Below are 21,760 nucleotides of genomic sequence, written 5' to 3' on the forward strand. Positions count from 1 at the left end.
CCATCTTGCTACATGAGACAACATGCCGACCAATTGAGGATGGCAAAGCGGAAGGATGTAATAAGTCCACTTCCTTGAGGGGGGTCACTAAGTTGCTGCACCAGCCTGAAACCACCCACTTCCATGTTTCTTTCCACCATTTATTTTCTTAATTTGCAGCCAATTAACAAATCTTCATGGTGCACCCCCTAAATTTCTCATGAGAATCCCTGTTGTTGTTGTTTTTTTTTAAAGAACATCATTCTGCAGAAAGCAGGGGCAAAACCAGCCCTTCGTTGGCACCAAAACATTAGATCAGTTAACCTATATTAATTTCCCACTGTGTGCTAGGTAGGCTCTGTGTTAATTTCTGGGAATAATGACATGGCCTCTGTCTTCAGGAAGCTCTCAGTTTAGAGAGGGAGTCTGCAGCCAAACAAGCAATTATTTACTTACAGATGAGAAGCAGGGGGCTCAGGGTCTCTAGGATCTAACCCACAACTAACGCTGGGGTTAAAGAAGCATCTTCTTTTTATTTATTTATTTATTTTTAGAGAGAGGAGAAGGGAGAGAAACAGGTGAGAGAAACATTATTGATCAGCTGCCTCTTGCGTGCCCACACCTCCAACTGGGGACCTGGCCTACAACCCAGGCATGTGCCCTGATGGGGAACTGAACTAGTGACCTTCCTGTTTGCAGGCCAGTGCTCAATCCACTGAGCTACACCAGCCAGGGCTAAAGAAGCATCTAAGATGGTAATGGTCACCTTTCCCCTTGAGAAATAAACAACACAAGGAGACTGCTGTGCTCCAGATAGGGCAAACTCTAGGGCCAAAGACCCAAAGGCAAAATAAAGGGCAGTGGGAAAGCCTGTGCTCCTGAGGTGGTGGGGACACGTGTTGGAAGGGGAGGTCAGAGAGGCCAATGGAGGCCGACCCACAAGGCTTTGAAGGTCATGATGAAGAGTTTGGACATCTGGAGGGTGATGGGCAGCCATAGAAGGGTTTCAGAGAAGAGGGGCATGTGCTTGGATCTGTTTTAAGACGAAGACTCTGGGAGCTGGGTGGGTATGGCCTGGGGGAGGCAAAATGGACATAGGAAGACTTTTCCAGAAACGAAGCAGGTCCTAGGTCCGACATGGAGCAGCCCCACAAGCCTGCCTGTCTGCTGCACAGTCTACACATCTTGCCTGCTTGGTGGTTTGCAAACCACACTGGTGGTTGTTTGTTTATTTATATTTTTAGACAGAGGGGAATGGAGGGAGAAAGAGAGGCAGAGAGACAGTGTGTGGTTGCTTCCACACAGGTCTCCACTACTGGGGGCCTGGCCTGCAACCCAGGCATGTGCCCCGACTGGGAATCCAACCAGTGACTCTTTGGTTCACAAGCCAGTGCTCAATCCGCTGAGCCACAGCAGGGCTACAAACTACACTGTCAGATCAACAGGAGTCTCCTCCAGCCCAGGAGTCTCACCTCCTTAGTTACACAAATACAAGTAGAGTCTTCGAAGGTGAGAGTCTGACCTTCAGTCTCAGTAGGACAGGAAGGCCCTGCCTGCTGCTGAGTAAGAACATGAAGTCCTGTGCAAAAAGTCCTTTGTGGAACAGGCCATTAGCCCTTGTCACACCTGTGTGGCTGCCCGGACAGTCTTCGGGCCCCCAACTGGAGAGATGACTGGATTGGGGCCAGTGACCTGGAAGAGAGAGGAGGGGTGAGGGACAACCTCAGGGGTTGCACTGGATTGGACCTGACTCACCCATTTCTACAGCACTAGGTCTCCTTATGCAGAAATTAGCTGGGTCTCCTCTGTGTGCAAGGAATAAAAAAAATGTCTACCCACCCTTGGTGACAGATAAGACAAGCAACGACCCACCTTTACCAGAAAAAAGAAATCCCATCCCTCTTTGGAGAGAAAATGGAAGGGGTTTTTTTCCCCCATTTTTATGGAAAAGACAAATAAAGGAGGTTCCATCTTACTTCTTTTGGGGGCAAAAACTAGAATGTCATTCTTCTTTTAAAATACTTAAATGTTGGATGGGAAGCCCTGCCCAACTTTTATATATATTTTTTAAAGGATAAAAGTTTACCAGGCTTGTAAACCAACAAGTAAAGCTGGAGGAAGAGAACACAGACTATCTCATCTCCCTGACTAAATAACATAAAAAGTCCACACTCTCTAGGCAGGTCCCCGGGCCACTCACACTCACTCGATGGACCCCCGTTGGGCTGGGATTCTCCAGTGGGACTTTGAGGGGCAGAGGCTGTGGAGTCTTCACTGGAGCCACACTCTGCATCTTCTTCCCTGGTGGGGGGACCGCAGGGATAAAGGTGGGTGGAGACTTCTTTTTCATGGGACTTTCTCCTGGGAGAGAGGAAGAAAAGAAACAGAAACGTGATTGGCTGCTCCAACATGCCTACCCAGCCAATGGCCAGGGAAGCTGTGCTGAGAGGTGGAGCCTTCCAGCTGATTAGCTGGTATGGAGGGAGCTAGGCCGGAACATGTGACCTGTAACCACGTTGATTGGTTCAGCCAGGCTTCCAATGAGGTTTTTATCTAGAGACCCTTCTAGTAGGCCCCTTGCTTACCCCGAAAACGACGCAGGCAGCAGACGCACAAGACTATCAGTGCTGCCAGGAGTGCCAAGCCCAGTAGGGAGCCCAAGACAATGCCAGCGATGGCCCCAGGGCCCAGGGTGCTGCCTGGAAGAGATAAAGAGGAGGGTAAAGGTGAGTAAGAGCCAGAATTGGACCAGTTTTGATGAGGATCCATTCATTGGTGAGCGAACCAAGATACCTACTCTCATGGGGATTCATTTTAGGTGGAAAATGAGAAAGGAATGTGCAAACAAATAACATAATTATAGATTGCATTAAAAAGAAAAATAAGTGTGCTACAATAGAAATAATGGGAGAGGGAATGCTATTTAGAAAGGATCATGAGGGGGTGGTTCCTGAGGAAGTAACATTTGAATAGAGACCTGGAGAATATGGAGCCAGGTGAGCTAAATGGGGGAAGGGTGTTCCAAGAAGAGGGAACAGAAAATGCAAAGGCTCAGAGGTACAATACAGGGTTTTTTGTGTGTGTTCAGTGAAGGCCAGTATGGGTGGGGTAAAGAGGTAGATAATGATATCAGAGGAGTTAGCAGGTGTGAGAGCCTCGAAATATTGAAGGACTTTATGGAAGGCTTTTGAGGAGGTCACAGCAGCAACATGATGCGATTTCTATGACTCTGGCTTCTGTGTGGTGAAGAATGAGTTGTAGGAGGGCAAGAGCGTACATAAGGATAGCAGATAGCTACATTTGCAATCCAGGCAAAAGAGGATGTTGGCATCTGAGCAGGAGGTTGGAATGGAGACGGAAATAAATGGATAGATTCCAAAATCATTTTGGAAGGAAAGTTGATGTGACCTGCTAGTATTTGGGGGTGTTGGAGGTGACTTGAGCATGTGGGTGGTGTCACTGAAAGCTGGGGAAGGAGAAGACAGGTGAGATGCAGTTTGGGGGAAAATACACGACGAAGTCTATTTTGAACATGCGGAGTCTGAGATGCCAGTTGGGCATCCAAAGTAAAGGTGTCAGGTAGGGAGGTGGCTTCTCAAATGTGAAGTTCAGAAGAAAGGCCTGGGCTCAGGATCAGACAGCTGAGAGCCCTCTGAGTAATAATGACATTCAAGTCAGTGAGCGTGTACAGGGTCCCACTGGGGAGAAGTACAGGTTGAAAAGTGGTCTCACCACTGAGCTCTGAGACACCCAATACTTAGAAGTTGGGAAATGTTCTCAGTTGAATTGTGTCTGTACCAAGAAAGATATATTGGCCCTGGCTGGTGTGGCTCAGTGGTCTGAGTGCTGGTCTGTGAACCACAGGGTCGCCAGTTTGATTCCCAGTCGGGGCACATGCCTGGGTTGCAGGCCAGGTCCCCACTGGTGGGTGTTTGAGAGGCGACCATGCACTGATGTTTCTCTCCTTTCCCCTCTCTAAAAATAAATAAATAAAATATTTTATAAATTATTTAGTAAAAAAGAAAAAAGGGAAGATATATTGACATCCCAACCATCAGTACCTGTGAATGAGATTTTATTTGGAAATAAAGTCTTTGCATATCATTTTGACTGACCACACCTGCTCTATTTCCAGATAAGACCACACTCACAAGTACTGGGGGTTAGGAGGTCAGTATATCTTTTTTGGGGGGAGATGCAATTCAACCAGTCAAGACGAGAACTTGAGGGCACATCCTATTCCAGTATGACTAGTGTCCTTACAAAAAGAAGCCAGAGACACACACAAGGAGGAGGCGGCTTTGGGAAGCTGGAGGCAGAGATTGGGCTGATGTGGCCGCAAGCCAAGGAACACCAAGGATGGACAGGCACCTCCAGAAGCTGGAGGAGGCAAGCCAGCTTCTTCCCAGAGACTCAGGGGGAACATGACCCCACTGACATCTTTATTTTGGACTTCTGGCCTCCAGAGCTGTGTGAGGATACATTTCTGTGGTGTCAGGCCATCCTCGGTCCTTTGTTACAGCAGCCCCAAGAAACTAATCCAGGGAGAAGGGGGGTCCAGTAAAAGACTGATGGAGGCAGCCCAGGAGAAGGGTCCAACAGCCCCAACTCACCAACACTGTAGATCCGGCTTTGTGATGGGATTCCGGGCTGGCCTCCCAGAATGGGCATGATACGCAAGGCCCAGCTCCCAGGGTTCTCAGGAGGGAGGGGCACCACAGCTGACCGTTCCTGAGGCCCCAGGATGAGCAAGGAGACCCAACCCTGGTAGAGGATGGCTCTGCTCAGGTTGGGCCCCTCCGGCCGTGCCTGGATCTCAAAACCGCTGACCACAGCCCCACGCTCCACATCCCAAGTCAGCACCGCTGCGTCCTGGACTCTCTGCAGCCTCCATGAGGAGATGGTGGGTCCTGAAAGGATCAAGATGGGGGGATGAGATTTGCAAGTCCTTAGGGGAAAGGGAAGGAGGCTGTGGGCTTGGACTCGTGGATCCCAGGGGGAAAGGATCTAAAGACTCAGATTCTGAGCCTATGAGGAAGAGGGGCTGGGGTCCTGGCATCTTGGGTCTGAGGGAGTAGGGGCTGGAGTCTGGATTCCTGGGTCTGAGGGAGGAGGGGCTGGGGGACCTAGACTTCTGAGTCCTGGGAAAGGACAGAACTCACCGATGAGGGTGATCCGGTCGACCGCAGTACCCAGCACCCCACTGCACAACACAGAGTAATTTCCTAGGTCCCGATCCAGGCTGAAATTGCCAATGAGGAGCCTCCGTCCATCTTGGCTGAGTCTCAGGCGTCCCCCACTTCCAGAGACCAGGGGTCGCCCTTCCCTGGCCCAGGATGCTTTTGAGGGTGGCAGACAGCCAGAGGCCTCCAGCACCACCTCTGCCTCCCCTGACCGTGTCTTCTCCACCATCGGATGCAGCAGCACCTCTCGAGGGGCCTCTGCAGGTGCAAGAAACCCAGTCAAGTCCTCGCCCTGAAGTCAAAGAACAAGTCCTGTGCCCTTTGGTGAATTAGACAGCAATGAAACCTCAGTGCCTTAGTTGAGCGAGGAAGCAGCGTCCATTCCCTCTCTCCCTCATTCATTCAACAACTCAGTTCCTTAACCAGGACTTATTAAGTACATATTATAGACCAGGTATTAGGCTGGGAAACCCCTGTGGTTCTCAACCCTTATTGCTCTGAACCCGTAGGAAGGTGGCAGCCCTCCTCCTGGGTCCAGGAAAGAAATTTTTGTCCCTGTTCCTGCTTGAAGGTATAGAAAAAACCTGGGTCCTTTTGTAGAGTTACAGACAAAGGAAATCCTTTTCTCTGGAGTTAAGAAACTCCATTTCTCTCATGTAGTCCCTAAAGGAGCTAAGAAATACACTCTTTACTTCATGAAATGGGATAGAAGTCCCACCAGCTCTCACCCGGGGTGACAGTGCAGGTGCGCGTGGCCACCAAGTGGCGAGCAAGGCAGGTGACAGGGACGCCGCTAAGCCGAGGGTGGGCGGGGACAACTGCCAGGAGTGCAGAGGACATCGGCCCCGCGCGGACGCCTTCGGGGAGGCCCTGGAACTGTAGGGAGGCGGCGGGGACCCCACCAGGCCACCAGCAACGGAAGCGAAGGCTGCGGTCCTCGGGACCCCCTTCGACCGAGCACTGTGGGGACCCAGGGGGCAGATCTGTGGGGTGCAAGCAGAGATCAGGGAGGCAGCCTCTCTCCCTTCTCCCCTTTAATCCCCAACTCCCTGGGCGTTCACTCGCAAGTCTTCCCTGAGTCCCGCTCCGTAGGTGACCGCGCCCCTCCAGGCTGGCCCCACCCCTTCTCCCAGTATCCCCGCCTCTTCCACAGGGAGTCCCCGCCCTTCCTCGCGAGCCCCGCCCCCTCCCATGGCTCCCAGCCTCAAGCTGTTTTCTCCCCTTCTCCTGAGCATTCCCACCCCTTTTACCCGGAATCTCGGAGCTTTCGCGATGGTCCCACCCCTCCGCAGTCGCCTCACCCCTCCCCAGTGGCCCCGCCCCCTTTCCCCGTACCAGCCCCTCGCTGGTCCCGCCCCTTCGCCTGGGAAACCCCGCCCCCCGCGTTGGCCCCGCCTCCTACTGGCCCGGCCCCGCCCCGTCTACGCTCACCGGCCACCGTGAGGTGGAGCAGAGAGCGGCGGCGGCGGCCGGTGCGCGGGTTCGAGGCAAGGCAGGCGTAGGCGCCGGCGTGGCCTGGCGCGACCGCGGGCAGCAGGAGGCGCGGGCCGGCGGGCACCGCGGCCTCGGCGGGGTCGGCCAAGCTCCACGCGAAGTCGGCGGGCGGCCGCGAGGCGGCGGTGCAGCGCAGGGTCACGTTGCTGCCCGCGGTGACGTAGCGGGCGGGGGCGGCGTCCCGGTCCGAGGAGATCGTGATGACCGGGGGGTCGGGGCCGTCTGGATAGAGGGAGGGGTGGGTACCACGAGTGTCGGGGTCACTCGGGACTCCTCCGGGGTCCCCGGGGACTAGACCGTCAGCCCCGCTTCCCCAGGGAATGCGGAGCCTGGGCTCCCAGGCCCTGCCCCCGACCCCGGGCCGACCCCGCTCACAGGAGACGCTGACGTCGGCCGCGGCTTCCGTGTGGCCGAAAGGGCTGCGAACTTGGCAGGTGTACCGGGCGTGGTCGCCGCGCACGGGGCGCGCGATGAGCAGCTCGTCGCCCTCTGCGCGGATCCGGGGCAGCTCCGCTCCCTCCGGGTCCGCTGCCTCCAGGACGCGTCCGTCCCGGCTCCAGCTTAGCTCCCCGCTACCCGGTCTCCATCCCCGGCAGCGCAGCCGGAGTTCGGTCGCCCCTTCCTCGGTCTCCGGGGCCTGGGGCTGCACGGAGAGGTGGGGTAGAGGCTCTGGGAAAAGAGGAACTTGCTCAGGCCCCGGGCCTCCTTTTGCCCTAGGTCCAGGACAGCAAGCCCCAGGCCCTCCACCTCCTACACCAAGCACTTCCAGGCGCTGGCGGGGCTTCCTCTTAGGTCCAGTCCTCTTCTCACAGACCCGCGAGTGTTAGTGTCTTGAGTCTCTAGAGAACTCAGGAGTCTTGATCCTCTGGTCCAGCTTCCCTAAGGTGCCCTGACCTTGGCCCAGACCCTTTTCTCCTCCCACCCGGAAATCTTCTCTTTTCTGTTTCCTTCTTCTGGGAAGAAAACAACCTCAGAACAGCAGTGACCTGCCAGAAGGTCTGGCAAAGCAGCCCTGGCAGCCTGCTTTCTGGACCTCAGGGCTCACTTACCATATACACCCACCGTGAACTCCCGAATCTGCCGGGAGACCCCAGCACGAATGACCTCAGCCGTGTAGACCCCAGCGTCCTCCTGCTGGGCAGAGGTGAGTTCCAGGCCCCCTCGGGTCTGGTCAAATCGTAGGCGATCTCGGTTAGCAGGGTCCAGGCTGAGCAGAGGGGCCCCTGGCCCCAGGCCCCCCGCTGCCAGCACCTTGGAACCCCGGCGCCAGACAACCAGAGGGGCAGGGGGGCCAGGGCTGGGGACTGGAACCAAGGGGAGTTGGATGGTGGTCCCCACTAACACAGCAAGAGGCCCCCCCACCTGCTGGGGGAAGCTCGGCTCTAGGGGTGCCTCTGCAGGAACTTTGAATTCGGGGCTCTGGGCGGGGAATTTGAAATCCAGATCCTCAGGGGAGAACTTTAAACCTGAGCCCTCCACAGGTACATTAGCTCCAGGGACTTGGACAGAAGTGTTTGAAGTTGGGTTCTTAACAGCAAAGGAAGGCTCTGAGTCTTTGGCAGGAACTTGAGAACCCAAGATGTCAGGAAGTACTCGGGAACCAGAGGTCCCAGAGATGGTGGGCTCCAGGCCTGACTTTTGGTCCTCAGCAGAAACATTTGACCCGAGGGATCCAGTTATGTTGTCCGAGTGCAAGGCCTCGGGAATCCATGGGGAATGGGGGACATCAGCAGTGGCTGTTGAACCTGGAGACCCTTCCAGAAATTCCCATCTTGGGGGGTTGGTGAAAGAAACATTTGAAACCGGGCCCCGGGAAGAGCTTTCTGAGTCAGAGATGAAATTGGTTGGCTGAACTCCAGAAGGGGCTCTGAGAGTGAGGACATCTACTCCGGAGGCTGCAGAGGAGAGGAGGGGTGGGTGTTGAGGGGCTGCCGAGAAGGGGAACCGGTGGGCAAGGGGCTGAGCGGGAGACTTACCCAGGAGCAGGAACAGCGGCAGAGCCTGTGAGGTGTCCATGGTGCTGGCCGCACCCTGGAAGAGGACACTGGAGTGAGACTCGGGGCAAGCCCAACAGGACTGGTAGCTTCCTGGGCGGGGAAGGGAGCCAGACCCAGTGGGAGGCACCAGGATCCCTCACCCCAATCTGGTGGCTGACCCACCCACCCCACCCCACTGGTCCTCATTAGTGACTGTCATCTAAGGGGAGATCCAGCCTGACCCCTGTCCCCAGACCCCCAGGGGAGAGAGAATGAGAGCTAAGTCCCAGCTGAAAGTGTGGGAGCAAAGCCAGGAGGACTTCCTGGGAAAGGGTGAGGTGACCTTTCAGAGAGCCCCACTTTTGATGGCCGTGCCCTCAGCTCAGGCTTTCTCCTCCCCAGGGTCCACTCTGTCCTGCCTGCTGCAGCCTCAATAAACGCACATCTGGCCCTGATCCTTCTCTGCTCCAGGCCCTCCACTGATTTCCTGTTGCCCTCAGGACCCAGTTTTGGGTGGCTATCCCCTACCTAGTCATCTCTTCTGAGACCCAGAACTGCATCGTCAAGTCCCCCAGAGCCTCCATCATGTGCGTGCCACTAAACTTAGCATCTTCCCTCTAATCTGACCCTCCTGGATTCTTCATCTTGACTACAGTTCCTCCATTCGTGCAGGGGCTGCGGAGCCTTCCACCCTCCTCTGTCCTCCTCACTGCTGTGAATCTCTGAATCCCACCCCTCCTGCCTCCTGCATCTCTGTTTCACTTCTTTGAGTCTGTTCCCACTGGCCAGGCCCCAGCATAAGCCTCGTCCTCTGCCCCTGTCCCCTTGTTTAGCTTTCTATCTTCAGCCTCATCTCCTACAGTCTGTGGATCCCCACGTAGCCCTGAGTCTACATCCAGAGCTGCCCCTTCTTGCCATAGCTCCTCAGGAGATATCCAAGGAATTTCCAGAGCTTGTCTAACCTAGATCCATGCACTCCACCCACTTCCTCCTCCCTCCAGCACTTATTCTATGAACACCCTGCTATTCTTAGGCCTGTCTCTCCCCTTCCAGATTTGCAGACAGTTTCCTTTGCCTGGAATGCTCTTCTTTGCTCCCCGCCCTCTTCCAACCTGACTAAACCACAACTTGTCCTTCAGGTCTCTTATTATGAACCAAAATAATAATTGCCACTTGCCACGCACCAGGAACCATGCAAAAAATGTTCCCCAGACACTATGGGCTGAACCCTTCCAAACGCCCCATGAGCTGGGTGTTTACCATCCCAGGGACTATGGCTCAGAGAAGGACCTGCTAGAGGTTGCACAGCCAGAGGGAGACGCTGGGTGGTCCAGCCAAGGATGGTCAGGCTGCTCACTCTTGAAAGTTTTTCCTACCATCCCATGGTGGTCTAAGCAGGTCCCAGGTCTTCGAGCTTACTCAGGTAGTCTTGCTACGCAGGTAATAGTAATGATGATGCTACATAGTGAGCATTTTCTGCATGTGGAGTGGTTCTGAAGGTACCACATTAACCCTTTAAATCCCATGGGGGTAGGTTTGATAGTTTAAAAAAATGGCTGCTATTATGACTTTCTCTCACTAAGGAATATGGTCTCTGTCCCCTCCCCTGGCACCTGTATAGGCTCTGTGACCTCTAGACCAAGAGACTACAGTGGAAGTGACCCCGCGTGTCTACACCTAGGCCTCAAGGGACTGGCATAGTCCATTTCCTGTATCAAGGAACACTCCCGCCATGCTGTGAGGAAGCTCAGGCAGCTCCTTGGAGAGTTGTGGCCCCCTAGTCAACAGCCAGCTCAAGCCCACAGCCCCAGTCAGCTTGCAAGCACACAAGGGGGCCATCTTGGACATCAATCCTCTAGACCTATTTCAGCCATGGAAGTGAGGCATGCTGTTTCGGCCAAGCTCAAATCTCAGATTTATGAGCAAAATAAATGATTATTGGGCCAAGCCACTAAGCAGCAGATGACCAGATCACAGGCAGTTACTAACTGCACCCAGTGGGGGAAGGAAACTCAGGCTTAGAGAGTAGAAAGTTGTCAAAGGTCCTCCTGACGATAGGGATCGGTCAGGATCCAGACCCCAGGCCCATAACCACTACACTGAGCTCCTACTGGTTCCATAAGCCAAGTGAGGAAACTGAAGCTCAGAGATGGGGAGTTATTCACTCAACACCTCGCAGTTGGTAAATTCGAGAGCAAGTCTGAAATCATTAAGTCTGACGCCAGGTCCTGGCTCTTTGTCCTGCACTAGGTTTTGATCGTCTCTTGCCTGTCTCCCCAACCAGAATCAGAGCTTCCAGCCTCCTTCCCTCCTGCACCCCAAGTCTCAGCAGGTGCCTGGCACCCAGGAGTCCCCAGCAGCAAGCATATTGCACGTGAAAGCTCTTCTGTGCCCCCCTCCCATGACCTCACTGATACTTGTCTTTGGAGACTCAACTTAGATGCCACCATACTGGGAAGTGTCTTTGACCCCACAGGCCTGCTCAGGTGTCCCATGTGGGCTCCCAGTACCCAATGCTGCCTCACGCACAGGACACAGCACCCCACCTCACGGCTGCCTTTGCCCAGGTCCATTGGCCCTTCAACGTGGAAGCTTCTCAAGGGCAGGGAATGGATGTGACTCACCTGGATCTCCAGCGTTGCCCAGCACAGGGCCTGGCAGGTGGGAAACTTAAGTAAATGTTTGTTGAATGAATCAAAGATGTGTGTTCTTGGAATGAGGTCACAGAGACAGACGTCGAGAGTCATAGTTTTATTGTCAGGTTTCATGGAAGTGGCTCAAATCCGCCCGATCTCCCTCAGCTTGGCCACCAGGTCTTCCGTGGTCTCCACCTTGACACCAGCCGTGCGCTGGGGTGGGTCTTCCACACTAACCACAGAGATCTTAGAGGTCAGGTCCACGCCCAGGTCCCCGGGCTTGAGCACCTCGATCTTCTTCTTCTTGGCTTTCTGCATACAGGAAGCCACACTTCACAAAGTCTCCAAATCCCCTGCTCACACTCCTGCAGCCCCCATGGGTGCCGCATCTGCCGGATGATTGCCATTGGCTAAACCCTTCTAGATTTCCCCATTGGCCGGGACACACATGACCTCTTACAGGGCCACACCTGGTGTGGACAATTCCTGTTGGCTGGGAGGTCCTCCTGTGGCAGGAGTCCTCCTTTATAGTACACGGCCTTGAGAAGCCCCTCACTGGCTGGAATGAACAGGCCAACTCATTCTCTGGCGGTAAAACTCTTAGACTTTTGGCCAAACTAACCCATTAAGTTCACCCTATTGGCTGAGATAACTCAATGAACCCATCTTATTGGATGAGATGACCTACTAAACTTTCCCAATTGGCTGAGATGACCCACTGAACTCTCCCTATTGGCTGAGACAACCCACTGAACTGTCCCTATTGGCTGAGATGACCCACTGAACTGTCCCTATTGGCTGAGATGACTCATTGAGCCCACTGTATTAGCCAAGATGACCCACTGAATTCTCTCTGCTTGCTGAGAGGACCAATAAATCCTCTTCATTTAGCTAGGATTACAGAATGAACTGTTCCTATTGGCTGTGATCACAAGGGGAACCTTTTTTATTGCCCAATGAAGCCTTTCTATTGGTTGAGGTAAACAATAAACCCTCCCTGTTAGCCAAAATAGCCTCCATGAGCTCTTGTTATTGGCACAAATGATGCTGAACCCTCTGTTAACCAGTAATCCCTTCCTTTGGAGGAGATGTCCCTTAGATCCTGCCTGTCCCATCTGACCACCAGGGAGGCACAAGGCCTGCAGCCCTCACCCTCTCCCAGGCCTCCAGTGACCTGTCTGCCAGGTGCTCACCATGATGTTTGGCAACGTGGCATATCGGGGTTCATTGAGCCGCAGGTCAGCGGTCACCACAGCAGGCAGCTTTAAGCGCAGGGTCTCCAGGCCCCCATCAATCTCCCGCTCCACTTTCAACTTGTCCCCTTCCAGCGTCAACTGGGAGGCGAAGGTGCCCTGGGGAGGGACAGTGTGAGGGGAGTAGGCAGGTTAATTCAGGGCAGGCCGCTCGCTGAGTGCACACACAGAGCCGCGGATGAATGAGGACAGGAGAGACAGAATCCTGCAAGGTGAGGGACGGACATCAAGTTCAACAGCGGGAGGAAGCCACAAAAAGGGACCTCAAAAATCTAGGGGAGGGTGTCTTTACTTTCACTGGAAGCCAAGGTGAAAGACCTACGTCCTAACACTCTGAACTTGTCAGTGGGTCTCCCTTCGTTAACAATAATGAGCACATATTGAAAACTGGGTGCCATTGGAAGTAATTTAAATGAATTAAGTCATCAGATCCTCATAGGAACTTTAGAAGGAAACGTTATTATTCCCATGTTACAGATAAGGAAAACTGAGCCAGAGAGAGGATCAATGACATTCCTCCTGTCGCCTGTAGCTGGCAAATCCAAAACTGTCACTGACACATCATTCTGTCCCCAGGAGTTGCCTTCAAGGCCCCTGTAGTGGGCTGACAACAGCCTTGTGTGCTCACCTCCCTCCCGAAAACATCCCCTGGGGCGCCATCTTCTTGGGTCCATGCCCATCCTCTGGCCAAAGGCCCTCCGCCCTGATTCATCATTTCCTGACCTGCACACTGTGTCTAACCAGCCTGTTCTCTCCCCTCACTGAGTCTTTCAGGTCTCAGCTGGAATGTCCTATTATTCTCATGGGCCTCTTTCGAGTGTCTGTGAGTCTAGCTCTGGGGGTACATCGTGAACATGTCCAGCCAGGACCAGCCAGGCCCCACCCAGCTTCAGCGGGCACCTGCCCTGGCCGCCAGTACCCAGGTGAACGCGCAGTCACCACTGGCCGCGAGCGGCTTCTGAGGGCGTGGAACGCGGCTAGTATGATTGAAGGAGGGCGGATTTTTTTCCTTTTTATCTAATTATTTTAAATTTAAAACCCAAGCAGTGAGATACATTATGAGGATCGTGGTGATGACTTCATGGATGTGTACGTGTTAAGAGTTTGCCAAACTGTACACTTCAAATATGTGAAGGTTTTTGTAGGCCGGTTATATCTCAACCAAGCTGTTTAAAAAAAAAAAAAAAAAGATGCTCAAGGTAGTTGTTAGAAAATGTTGAAGTCTGTTTGGGAAAACTTGGGTATGTGGATCTACTTTTTCAACTGTGAATTTTAGAAATCTAAATTAAGTATTTCTAATTGAAATTTTCTATCCTCTGAATTGAGAGGTGCTGTCGATATGAAATACACACTGGATTTCGAAGATTTCATACAGAAAGATAAAAGAATGGGGGGACTGGAGGCTGGTTAAAAAAGGTGAAGGTATTCAGAAACACAAATTGGTAGTTACAAAATGTTCACAGGGATGTAAAGTGCAGCACAGAGAATATAATCTGTGATATGATAATAACTACGTATGCTGTCAGATGGGTACTGGAAATATCTGGGGAAACACTTTGTAAATTATGTGATTACCAAACCACCACACTGTACACCTGAAGCTAATACAGAATAATACTGAATATCAACTGTGACTGAAAATAAATAAGTAAAGATACGGAAATGGGAAAAAAATTTAAAAATCAGTGCAAAGTAACTCAATATTTTTTATATTGATTACACGTTGAAATGATATTTAAGATATACTGGGTTAAATAAAATACCATTAAAATTAAGGTTGCCAGCTTCTCTGTACTGCTGAAATGTGGCTATGAAAAATTTCCCATGACCTCTGTGGCTCGTGTTTTTATAGGACTGCCACGGGCCGAGACGGGGAATCTGGAGCTTGGATGGGACATGAGCATCTCACAGAAGGTGAGCAAGGAAGGCTTCTCGGAGGAGGTGACAGCTGAGAGGCCTCCGCCTGAGGGAGGGGCTTCAAAGCCCTGAGGCAAGGATGAATTTGGTGTGGGTGAGGAGCAGGAGGGCTGGTGGGGATGGAGCACGTGAAGGCCCAGACGAGGCCTGCTGTCCTGGCTGGGTGCTTCTCCACCCCGCCCGCTGGAGCCGCTGTCCTGCTTCATGCCTGCCTCCCCCCAGAAGGGCAGGGACAAGGGCAGCTGAGTTCTGAGCCCCCAGGCCTGGCCCTTGGCAGGTGCTACCCATGCCAGCCTCACCTGTGGCCAGTCCAGAAATCCAGCTGTCATCTGCCCTGTCTGGTTACAGTCATCATCAATGGCCTGAGTGGGAAAAGAAAGAAAACTGGGTGACAATGTGGCTCTCACGCACTGCTGCGGCCTTTGTCTGCAACAGCGGTTGGCAAACATTTTCTACAATGGGCCAGAGGGCAAATGTCCCATAGGGTCTGTCACGGTGCCTCAACTGTGCAGTGCATGAGCCGCCATAGACAACACGTGCCTGTCTGTATAAACGAATGGGTGCCGTGATGTCCCAATAAAACTTTATTTACAAATTGGGGTCTCTGTGGGCCGCAGTTTACTGACGTCTAGTCTCACATGATCCCATCCCCTCACGTGGGTCCAGAGACAGGCAGTCCCTCATCCAGGGGCACAGAGGGCACCTGGCATCCCCAGTGTCAATCTGTGCCCTGTCTGAATCTTCACAGATGCCTCCTGTGATCCAGGCCCGGAGGGCCACACTGGGGAACTGAATGAATGGGATCTCAGCCAATGAGAACATTCTGCCCTTGACTCCAGTGATAGGCTCAGGGATGAACACATGACTCCAGCTAGACCAATGGAGAGTCAGCCTTGGGAGTGTTGCTAGAGCCCTTGGGAAGGAGGCTCTTTTTTTTCCTGCTGGGGTCAGTGGGTTGGTGGGATGTGAGCCTGGAGATGTAGAAAGTGAAGCCAAGACAGAGGGACAGAGCATAGAGCACCTATGTGACCTTGATCAAGTTGTGCCTGAAGCTCTCCTCATCTGAAGTAATAAGTTCACTTTTTAAAAAATCCTCACCTGAGGATATGTTTATTGATTTTAGACAGAGAGGAAGAGGAGAAACATCCATCGTTTGCCTCCTGTTTGCACTCTGACCAGGGAATCAAACCCACAACCTTTTGGTGTATGGGATGACGATCTAACCAACTAAGCCACCTGGCCAGGGCTAATAAGTTCGCTTTTGGTTAAGCCGGTGTGAGCTGCGATTCTGCCACCTACAACAAAGAGCATCCTGACCAGTGTCCCTGGCATCACCGCTGCCAGAGGCCCAGGCCCCAGGAACTGGCCCCTGACAACCAGGATGAGCAGAACGTCAGAGTCTGAGACCCACCAGCAAACGCGGGAAGCGTCAACAGGCCGTGCTGCCGGCACCTGTTACCTGGGGAGCCGGTGTGGCACCTGTGCCCGCCCAGCCCCGCCCCTGCCCTGTTGGCCTCCTCTCTGGTGAGAGCCTCTGCTTCGGTTTTCACAGTTGTGTTCTGGCTGCCCAGCTGTCCTCTCCGTTTTCTGCTGCCTGACATGGGCGGGACACCCAGCGACGCAGGTGGACCCATGAGTTTCCCCCGCTCCCCTGGGGCTGAGCCTGCCCTGTAGAATCTCTCCCTGCTGGGGCCCCAGCTCCATCTCTGAGTCTCCCGTGCATCCCGTCCAACCCGGGTCTGTCTGAGGCTCTTCCAGTGGCCCTCCTCTGCCTTCCTCCTGGGTGAGGCCAGCAGGCAGGGTCTCCAGGGCCTCTTCAGGGAATGGACAAGCCCAGGCACGCACCTGCCTTGGCTGGGAGTGCCCCGAGCTGGGGGAAGTTCTAGTTGAGTTCTTGCCCCCGGGTAACTCTGTTGGCCCTCAGCCACCTCCCTAAACAAACTCCTGGACTCCATCCAGTCTCTCCCCTTCCAGTCCAGTCCTCAGGGGGGTCTCTCTGCACCCACAGCTGATCCCGCTGCTTCCCGGTTCCCAGAGCCCCCATGGCTCTTGAGTGCCCTCCAAATGCCTCAGATCTCTGTTCAAGCCCAGGCCCTGGTCAGAACCCATGTGGATGGCCCCATCCTGGCCTGTCCCCCGTGCCTCCAAGCCACCCTGGACCCTGGCACCGTCCCTATGTCCTCCCACCCCCCCACTCTGTTGGGTCAAGCCCTGTCCCTCCCGCTGGACCTGTCTCTGCTCTGTCCCCTCGGCCTGGGTCCGGCCTCCTTGTCCCTCACATGGACAGCCATCATGGCCCCTGGGCGCCGATCACCCCACAGGGCCCCAAGGGGACTTTCTGAAGCTCACGGTGACCCTGTCCTTCCTGCTCAAACTCTCCACAGGCACAGCAAAGTCCCGAGCTGCTCGGCCCAAGGGTCCTGTGTGAACCTGAGCCTGAGTCCTGGGCCTCTCACTGCACTCCCTCCGCACTCCCAGGCAAGGGAGGGACGGGAGGGGCAGGCACACTCACCTGCTTGCCCAGCAGGACCAGGTTCACCTTCTCCTTCTCTGCCAACTTGGCCAGCACCCGGGCCACCTGCAGGGGACCGAGGCGGTCCGCCTCTGCAGCTGGCACCTCCACGTGAATGCCTCGGTCTGCGCCCATGGCCAGAGCAGTGCGGATGGTCTCCTGTCAAGAAAACAAGGGGCTTGCTCAGCTTCCAGCCCCAGGGCGATCCAGGATCATGGCCCCCAGCCCCTCTCCTTCAGACCCAAAACTCCAGCCTGAGCACCCCTCTGGGCCCCGGGATACCTGGCACTGGGAGGGCCCGCAGCTCACAGCAATGACCTCCTTCACCAGCTTCTTCTCTTTGAGCCGCACGGCCTCCTCCACGGCGATCTCGCAGAAGGGGTTCATGGAGTGCTTCACTCCGTCCGTCACCACACCTGTCTTGTCTGGCTTCACCCGGATCTGCTCAGCCAGGAGGGGAAGGGACAGGGTCAAGGGTCAGGCCTGCAGCACCAACCCTCACACTGGCCAGATGGGGACAACAGGGGCCTGGTCCAGGGTCCCATGGCTTCAGGGATAGAGCAGGACTACAATTCACCGGCTGGCAGAGGGTGGCCCTCTCACCCTCTTGTTCAGACAGTCCCTGGGCACCAGGGACACTTGACATGCTCGTCCCTACTCCATCGCTGCTCCTCAGGCCTGATAGAGTGTTTCTCAAAGTTTTGTTGCATCACCCGCAGTGAGAGATGTGTCTGATGATATCCCCAAATGTGTTATCAATACCCACGTAAGGGCTGCAAGGGCTGTATATGCACCATCTCATTTAATTGGTAACAGCCTAGGAGGCTGGTGACCGCCATTGCCATCCTTGTTTGACATATGGGGCAAGTGAGGCACAAACAGGCCAAGCACCTTGCCCAAGGCCACACAGCAAGGAAGTGGCGGGACCGGAGTCTAACCCCAAGTCTGTCTTGGGAACCACGGTGCCTCCAGGATGCCAAGCGACCCTGCCCACAGAGGCAGAAGAGTCAGTCTCCTTATTCCTTGGCCACTGTATCCAAGGGGGTTTTTATCAAGTGATTTCCAGTGGCTCTTCCTGAGCCCTTGACCCAGATCAAGGACTTCTGTCTTTGATCTATCAAGCAAGTCACTGGGCATGTTCTGGGGCTCCCGGCAGGGCACAGAGTAACCAGGACCCAGAGCCAGCAGGACAGCCCATGCCAGATGGGAGACGGTGGCCAGCAAGCAATGACAGCAGCAAAACGCTCAGGCAGCGGGCTGTGCTCAGGTGACCCTTCAACAGGACGCCTCCTGTGGGGGAGGGCAGATGGCGAAGATTGACATGCCTGAGGTGACCTGTGACCTGTGACCTGAGGGAGGAGGAGGGGCAAGGAGATGGAGGCAAAGTCATGTGCTTCCAAAACTGAGAGAAGGCCTGGCTGGTCAGGGTTAGGCTCAGGGGCAGAAACAGGTTTTGGCGGGGGGGGGGGGGGGGGGGGGGGGGGGGATAATTTCCATTCTTTGGAAGGTCCCTTTTAAGAAAATAATCATGAAGACAAAATCGCTCCAGCCTCTCCTTGGGCCTTGAGGGCCCTAAAGCTGAAGCCTCATCAGCCTCAGGGAAAATGTGTCCTTGGCCAGAAGTGGGTATTTCTGGGTCGCCAAATGCCTATTAATATACTAGACACACAGACACCCAGAGACAGCGATACACACACACACACACACACACATACTAAGCAGAACATTTATGTTTTGAATAAATGAGTAAATAAACTCTCATTATTATTAAGACCAATCATAACAATATCCACTGAGTACCAGCCAACATTTACTGTGTGCCAGGCACTGTGTTCAGAGCTTATTTATCGTCACTACAACCCAGTAAGGGAAGTACTAGCATTATCCCCATAGTAAGGGGAGGAAGCTGAGGCTCAGAGTGGCTAAGTGACTCCCCCAAGGTCACACAGCAGGAAACACGTCCAGGCAGCTGGGCTGGGAGTCCACCCCCTGAGCTGTGCCAGCAGTAGACCTGCTGTCTGAGATGGCAGTGACCACATCATTCAGACTCCCCTCCCCACCCGGAGCTCAGATTCTGGAAGCGGAGACAGTCACTGAAGCCAGATATCAGGAAATGACATCATAGGTTTTAAAGGGATCCCAGTGTGGGGGAAAATTCAGCAAGGAAGCAGACAGGGACCTCGGGGCTGAGGTTCGAAGTAGGTGACCAGGAAAGGCCTCACAGAGAAGGTGACATTTGACCAAAGACTGGAAGGAGGTGAGAAGGGGTTCTGGGAACACAGAGGTGGGTCAGAGCTGGCACACCCCGAAAGGAACTGCAGGAGGGGGAACTGCAGAGTGACAACTGGGTACACAAAGGACCACAGTTCAGTGTGGGGAGGGCTGAGTAAGAAAAGCCCAGTCCTGCAGGAGCACCTAAGGACACACCAACATAGCCTGATCTGAGGAGGCAGAATGGGGGGCTTCCTGGAGGAGGCTATGCCAGAGAAGCACTAAACTTTGATGCAACACCAGTCAAAATTAGGCAGGACAAGGGAGGGGTGAGACGCAGAGGTTGCAGGGTGAAGTGGGAAGGGTGTCCAGGCAGAAAGCACAGCAGGGACAAAGTCCCAAGGCACGGAGCGGCCTGGTCTGTTGGGGAAAGTACAGCAGGTTGGAACTATGGAAGCACAGAGGGCAAGGGAGGAACAGGGGGATGTGGTAAGCTAAAGGGGACCAAGGCTGAACTTCAAAGGGCCTTGAACACCAAGCTGAGGGGTGGGACCTTGTCCTGAAGGTGCGGGGCCACTGGAGGGGCAGGGCAGCTCCAGGTGCGGGGAGACCCCTAAGGCTGAGAGCTAGGAAGGAAACCAGAGTGAGGGTCCATCTGTGAGAAGATGAAGCCTGAACTACTGTGGCCGTGAGGATGGACAAGAGGGAGACAGAGAGGGCAGGTGGGCTGGGCTGAGCCGATGGGCTGTGGGAAGTGAGAGGTGGGTCTAGCCTGGTCATTAGGTCATTGCCAGGGTTTGAATCAGTTATTTCTTCAGAAAGGGATGTCAACAGACACATCCATGGAGACAGGATGCAATGGAGGGGGCCCTGGGGCACTGTGGGCGGGGCACACGGCACCCACACTTTGGGAAAGTTTGGGAACTGATACCAGGATGCTCCACTTTTCCTTTCACGCAGCACACACAATGAAGGCACCCACGTGCAGGGCCCCAGGCTGGTGATGCTGGGACCCAGAGCTGAGTAAACCCTGTAAGCCTTCCTGCTGGGGGAGACAGATGTGACCCCAGACGTCTCAGGCCAGGGACCAGGGCTGGGGTTGGATCAGGGCTGAGAGAGGCCCAGAGGGCTATGGAGCCCAAAGGAACAGTCAGAGTTGGGAGGAGCCCAGGAGAGTGGGGTCCCACAACCCCAAGAGGAGCATGTTTCAAAAAGCCTGGAGGCAACAAATGCTGGATGTGGAGCAACTGTTGAGGGGAATGGGAGGGGCAGACTGGAGCAGGACTTGCTCTGTTTCAGTGCTGCCCGTCGCTGCCTATTGGATGATGTGGCAAGTAACAGAGCCTTCACGGGCCTCAGTTTCCTCACCTGTCCAATGGGATGAGTAAGTCTAGAGAATAGTGAAAGGACTGAATGGGTGAATCTCAGCCAAGGACTTAGAACACTGCCTGATGGACAGTTAAGTACCCACCAAATGTGAGCTGTTATGATTACCGATATTTTCATGCCGAGGCTAGGCTCCTGCGCCCTTCTCCCCACCACATTCCCCAGCGTAGCAGGGGCCTCACTTCACCCATCCAAAAGCCTCCAGCATGCTGGGTCCTGTGTGGGGCAATGCTGGGGACACAGAGGCAGGGTTCCAGTATGATGGGAGGGAGGAGGAGGGGGAGAGATACGGATGGGCAGTCACCCATCAGCTTCTCTCTGGGGCAAGCCAGGCTCTCAGAAACGTCCCCCAAAAGTCTCACGGAGGACATGAGCCACCCCCAAAGACTCAGCAGACTGGCTTCCATCGCTAGCAAACACTTTTCCCTCCCTTCCTAGCTCGGGCCTCTTCACTCACCCTGTAGCTTTGTGGGGTGGAACGGAGCTTCTGGGTTCCCCCAGCACCCTGTCTGAGCTCCATTACAGCACGTTTCCTGTATTGTAAGAGTTGATGGAGTTTGCAGTGCAGCCTAGTGGGCGAAAGCGTGGCTTGTGTGCAAAGCGCTCGTTGGGGTGCGGACTTGGACCTGGACAGCAATTTCGGCTCTGCCCCTTCAGGGCTCTGTGACCTCTCTGTGCCTCAGTTTCTCCATGGGTTAAACGGGGAACATGACTGACTCCTCCAGCACGTTAAGAAATAGCGACGGTAACTCGCCCTGCACGCAATTAAGACAGTGAGTTCAGAACCGGGGAAAAGGAAACGGGGTCATAACCCCGGAGGGGGGTTCGGATGTCAGAACCTCAGTCCTTGATCTTTGCCCTGAGGTGCGACTTTGACGTTCGGGGAGGAGAGCGGCAGAGATCAGAGGTTACGCGAAGACCCCTCATACAGGGTGCTCTCGTGATCCCAGAAGCACACGGCCGCGGGGCACAGGGAGGTGGGAGAGGGGAGCCCGGTCACCTTCACGGCGAAGTCGATGACCCTCTTGACTGCCACGAGCGCGCGCAGCTCCGCCATCTTCCTGCCTCCGCCACCTGCCCGGTCAGGCCTCACCCTCCGCCTCTGGGTCCTGACGCCCCGTCCCGTTCTCTTTTGCGCCTGCGCTCCGGCCGCCAGCCAGTCATTCTCTACGGTGCCCGCCTCCTCCCCGAAAAGGGGCCAATCGAGAGGCCG

The 21,760-nt window shown here is 54.5% G+C and overlaps 2 protein-coding genes and 1 long non-coding RNA gene across 9 annotated transcripts; 1 reads left to right on the forward strand and 2 right to left on the reverse strand.

Annotated features, from left to right (window-relative positions):
- Positions 1-449: 449 nt before the first annotated feature.
- VSIG10L (V-set and immunoglobulin domain containing 10 like) lies at positions 450-11,391 on the reverse strand. 4 transcript variants are annotated; one of them, XM_053659734.1, is made up of 11 exons: positions 11,257-11,391; positions 8,633-8,687; positions 7,706-8,551; positions 7,032-7,325; positions 6,594-6,878; positions 5,891-6,145; positions 5,142-5,420; positions 4,593-4,889; positions 2,565-2,678; positions 2,186-2,340; positions 450-1,671 (listed from the first exon to the last, which is right to left on the reverse strand). In XM_053659734.1, exons 1-11 carry the CDS (start codon positions 11,377-11,379, stop codon positions 1,600-1,602), a joined length of 2,775 nt encoding a protein of 924 aa, XP_053515709.1. In that variant the 5' UTR covers positions 11,380-11,391; the 3' UTR covers positions 450-1,599. The 4 variants fall into 4 exon arrangements, with proteins under 4 accessions (XP_053515709.1, XP_053515708.1, XP_053515707.1 ...); XM_053659733.1 differs by having other exon boundaries at positions 2,180-2,340; XM_053659732.1 differs by having other exon boundaries at positions 7,706-8,687.
- Positions 7,721-16,156, forward strand: LOC119053779 (uncharacterized). 3 transcript variants are annotated; one of them, XR_008390573.1, is made up of 5 exons: positions 7,721-7,800; positions 10,254-11,293; positions 13,296-13,444; positions 14,374-14,435; positions 15,562-16,156. It is a non-coding gene; the product is annotated as an uncharacterized LOC119053779 (long non-coding RNA). The 3 variants fall into 3 exon arrangements; XR_008390571.1 differs by having other exon boundaries at positions 7,727-7,800; positions 9,035-11,293; XR_008390572.1 differs by lacking the exons at positions 7,721-7,800; positions 13,296-13,444 and having other exon boundaries at positions 8,544-11,293.
- On the reverse strand, positions 11,369-21,676 carry ETFB (electron transfer flavoprotein subunit beta). 2 transcript variants are annotated; one of them, XM_037151505.2, is made up of 7 exons: positions 21,548-21,639; positions 21,005-21,302; positions 17,233-17,391; positions 16,951-17,109; positions 14,738-14,800; positions 12,462-12,620; positions 11,369-11,580 (listed from the first exon to the last, which is right to left on the reverse strand). In XM_037151505.2, the coding sequence occupies exons 2-7, from the start codon at positions 21,065-21,067 to the stop codon at positions 11,410-11,412; spliced, it is 774 nt and encodes a 257-aa protein (XP_037007400.1). In that variant the 5' UTR covers positions 21,068-21,302; positions 21,548-21,639; the 3' UTR covers positions 11,369-11,409. The 2 variants fall into 2 exon arrangements, with proteins under 2 accessions (XP_037007400.1, XP_037007401.1); XM_037151506.2 differs by lacking the exon at positions 21,005-21,302 and having other exon boundaries at positions 21,548-21,676.
- Between the last annotated feature and the right edge of the window lie 84 nt (positions 21,677-21,760).

Source organism: Artibeus jamaicensis, unplaced genomic scaffold, assembly GCF_021234435.1.
Source record: "Artibeus jamaicensis isolate MK-2021 breed Jamaican fruit bat unplaced genomic scaffold, CSHL_Jam_final scaffold_804, whole genome shotgun sequence".
NCBI lineage: Eukaryota > Metazoa > Chordata > Mammalia > Chiroptera > Phyllostomidae > Artibeus > Artibeus jamaicensis.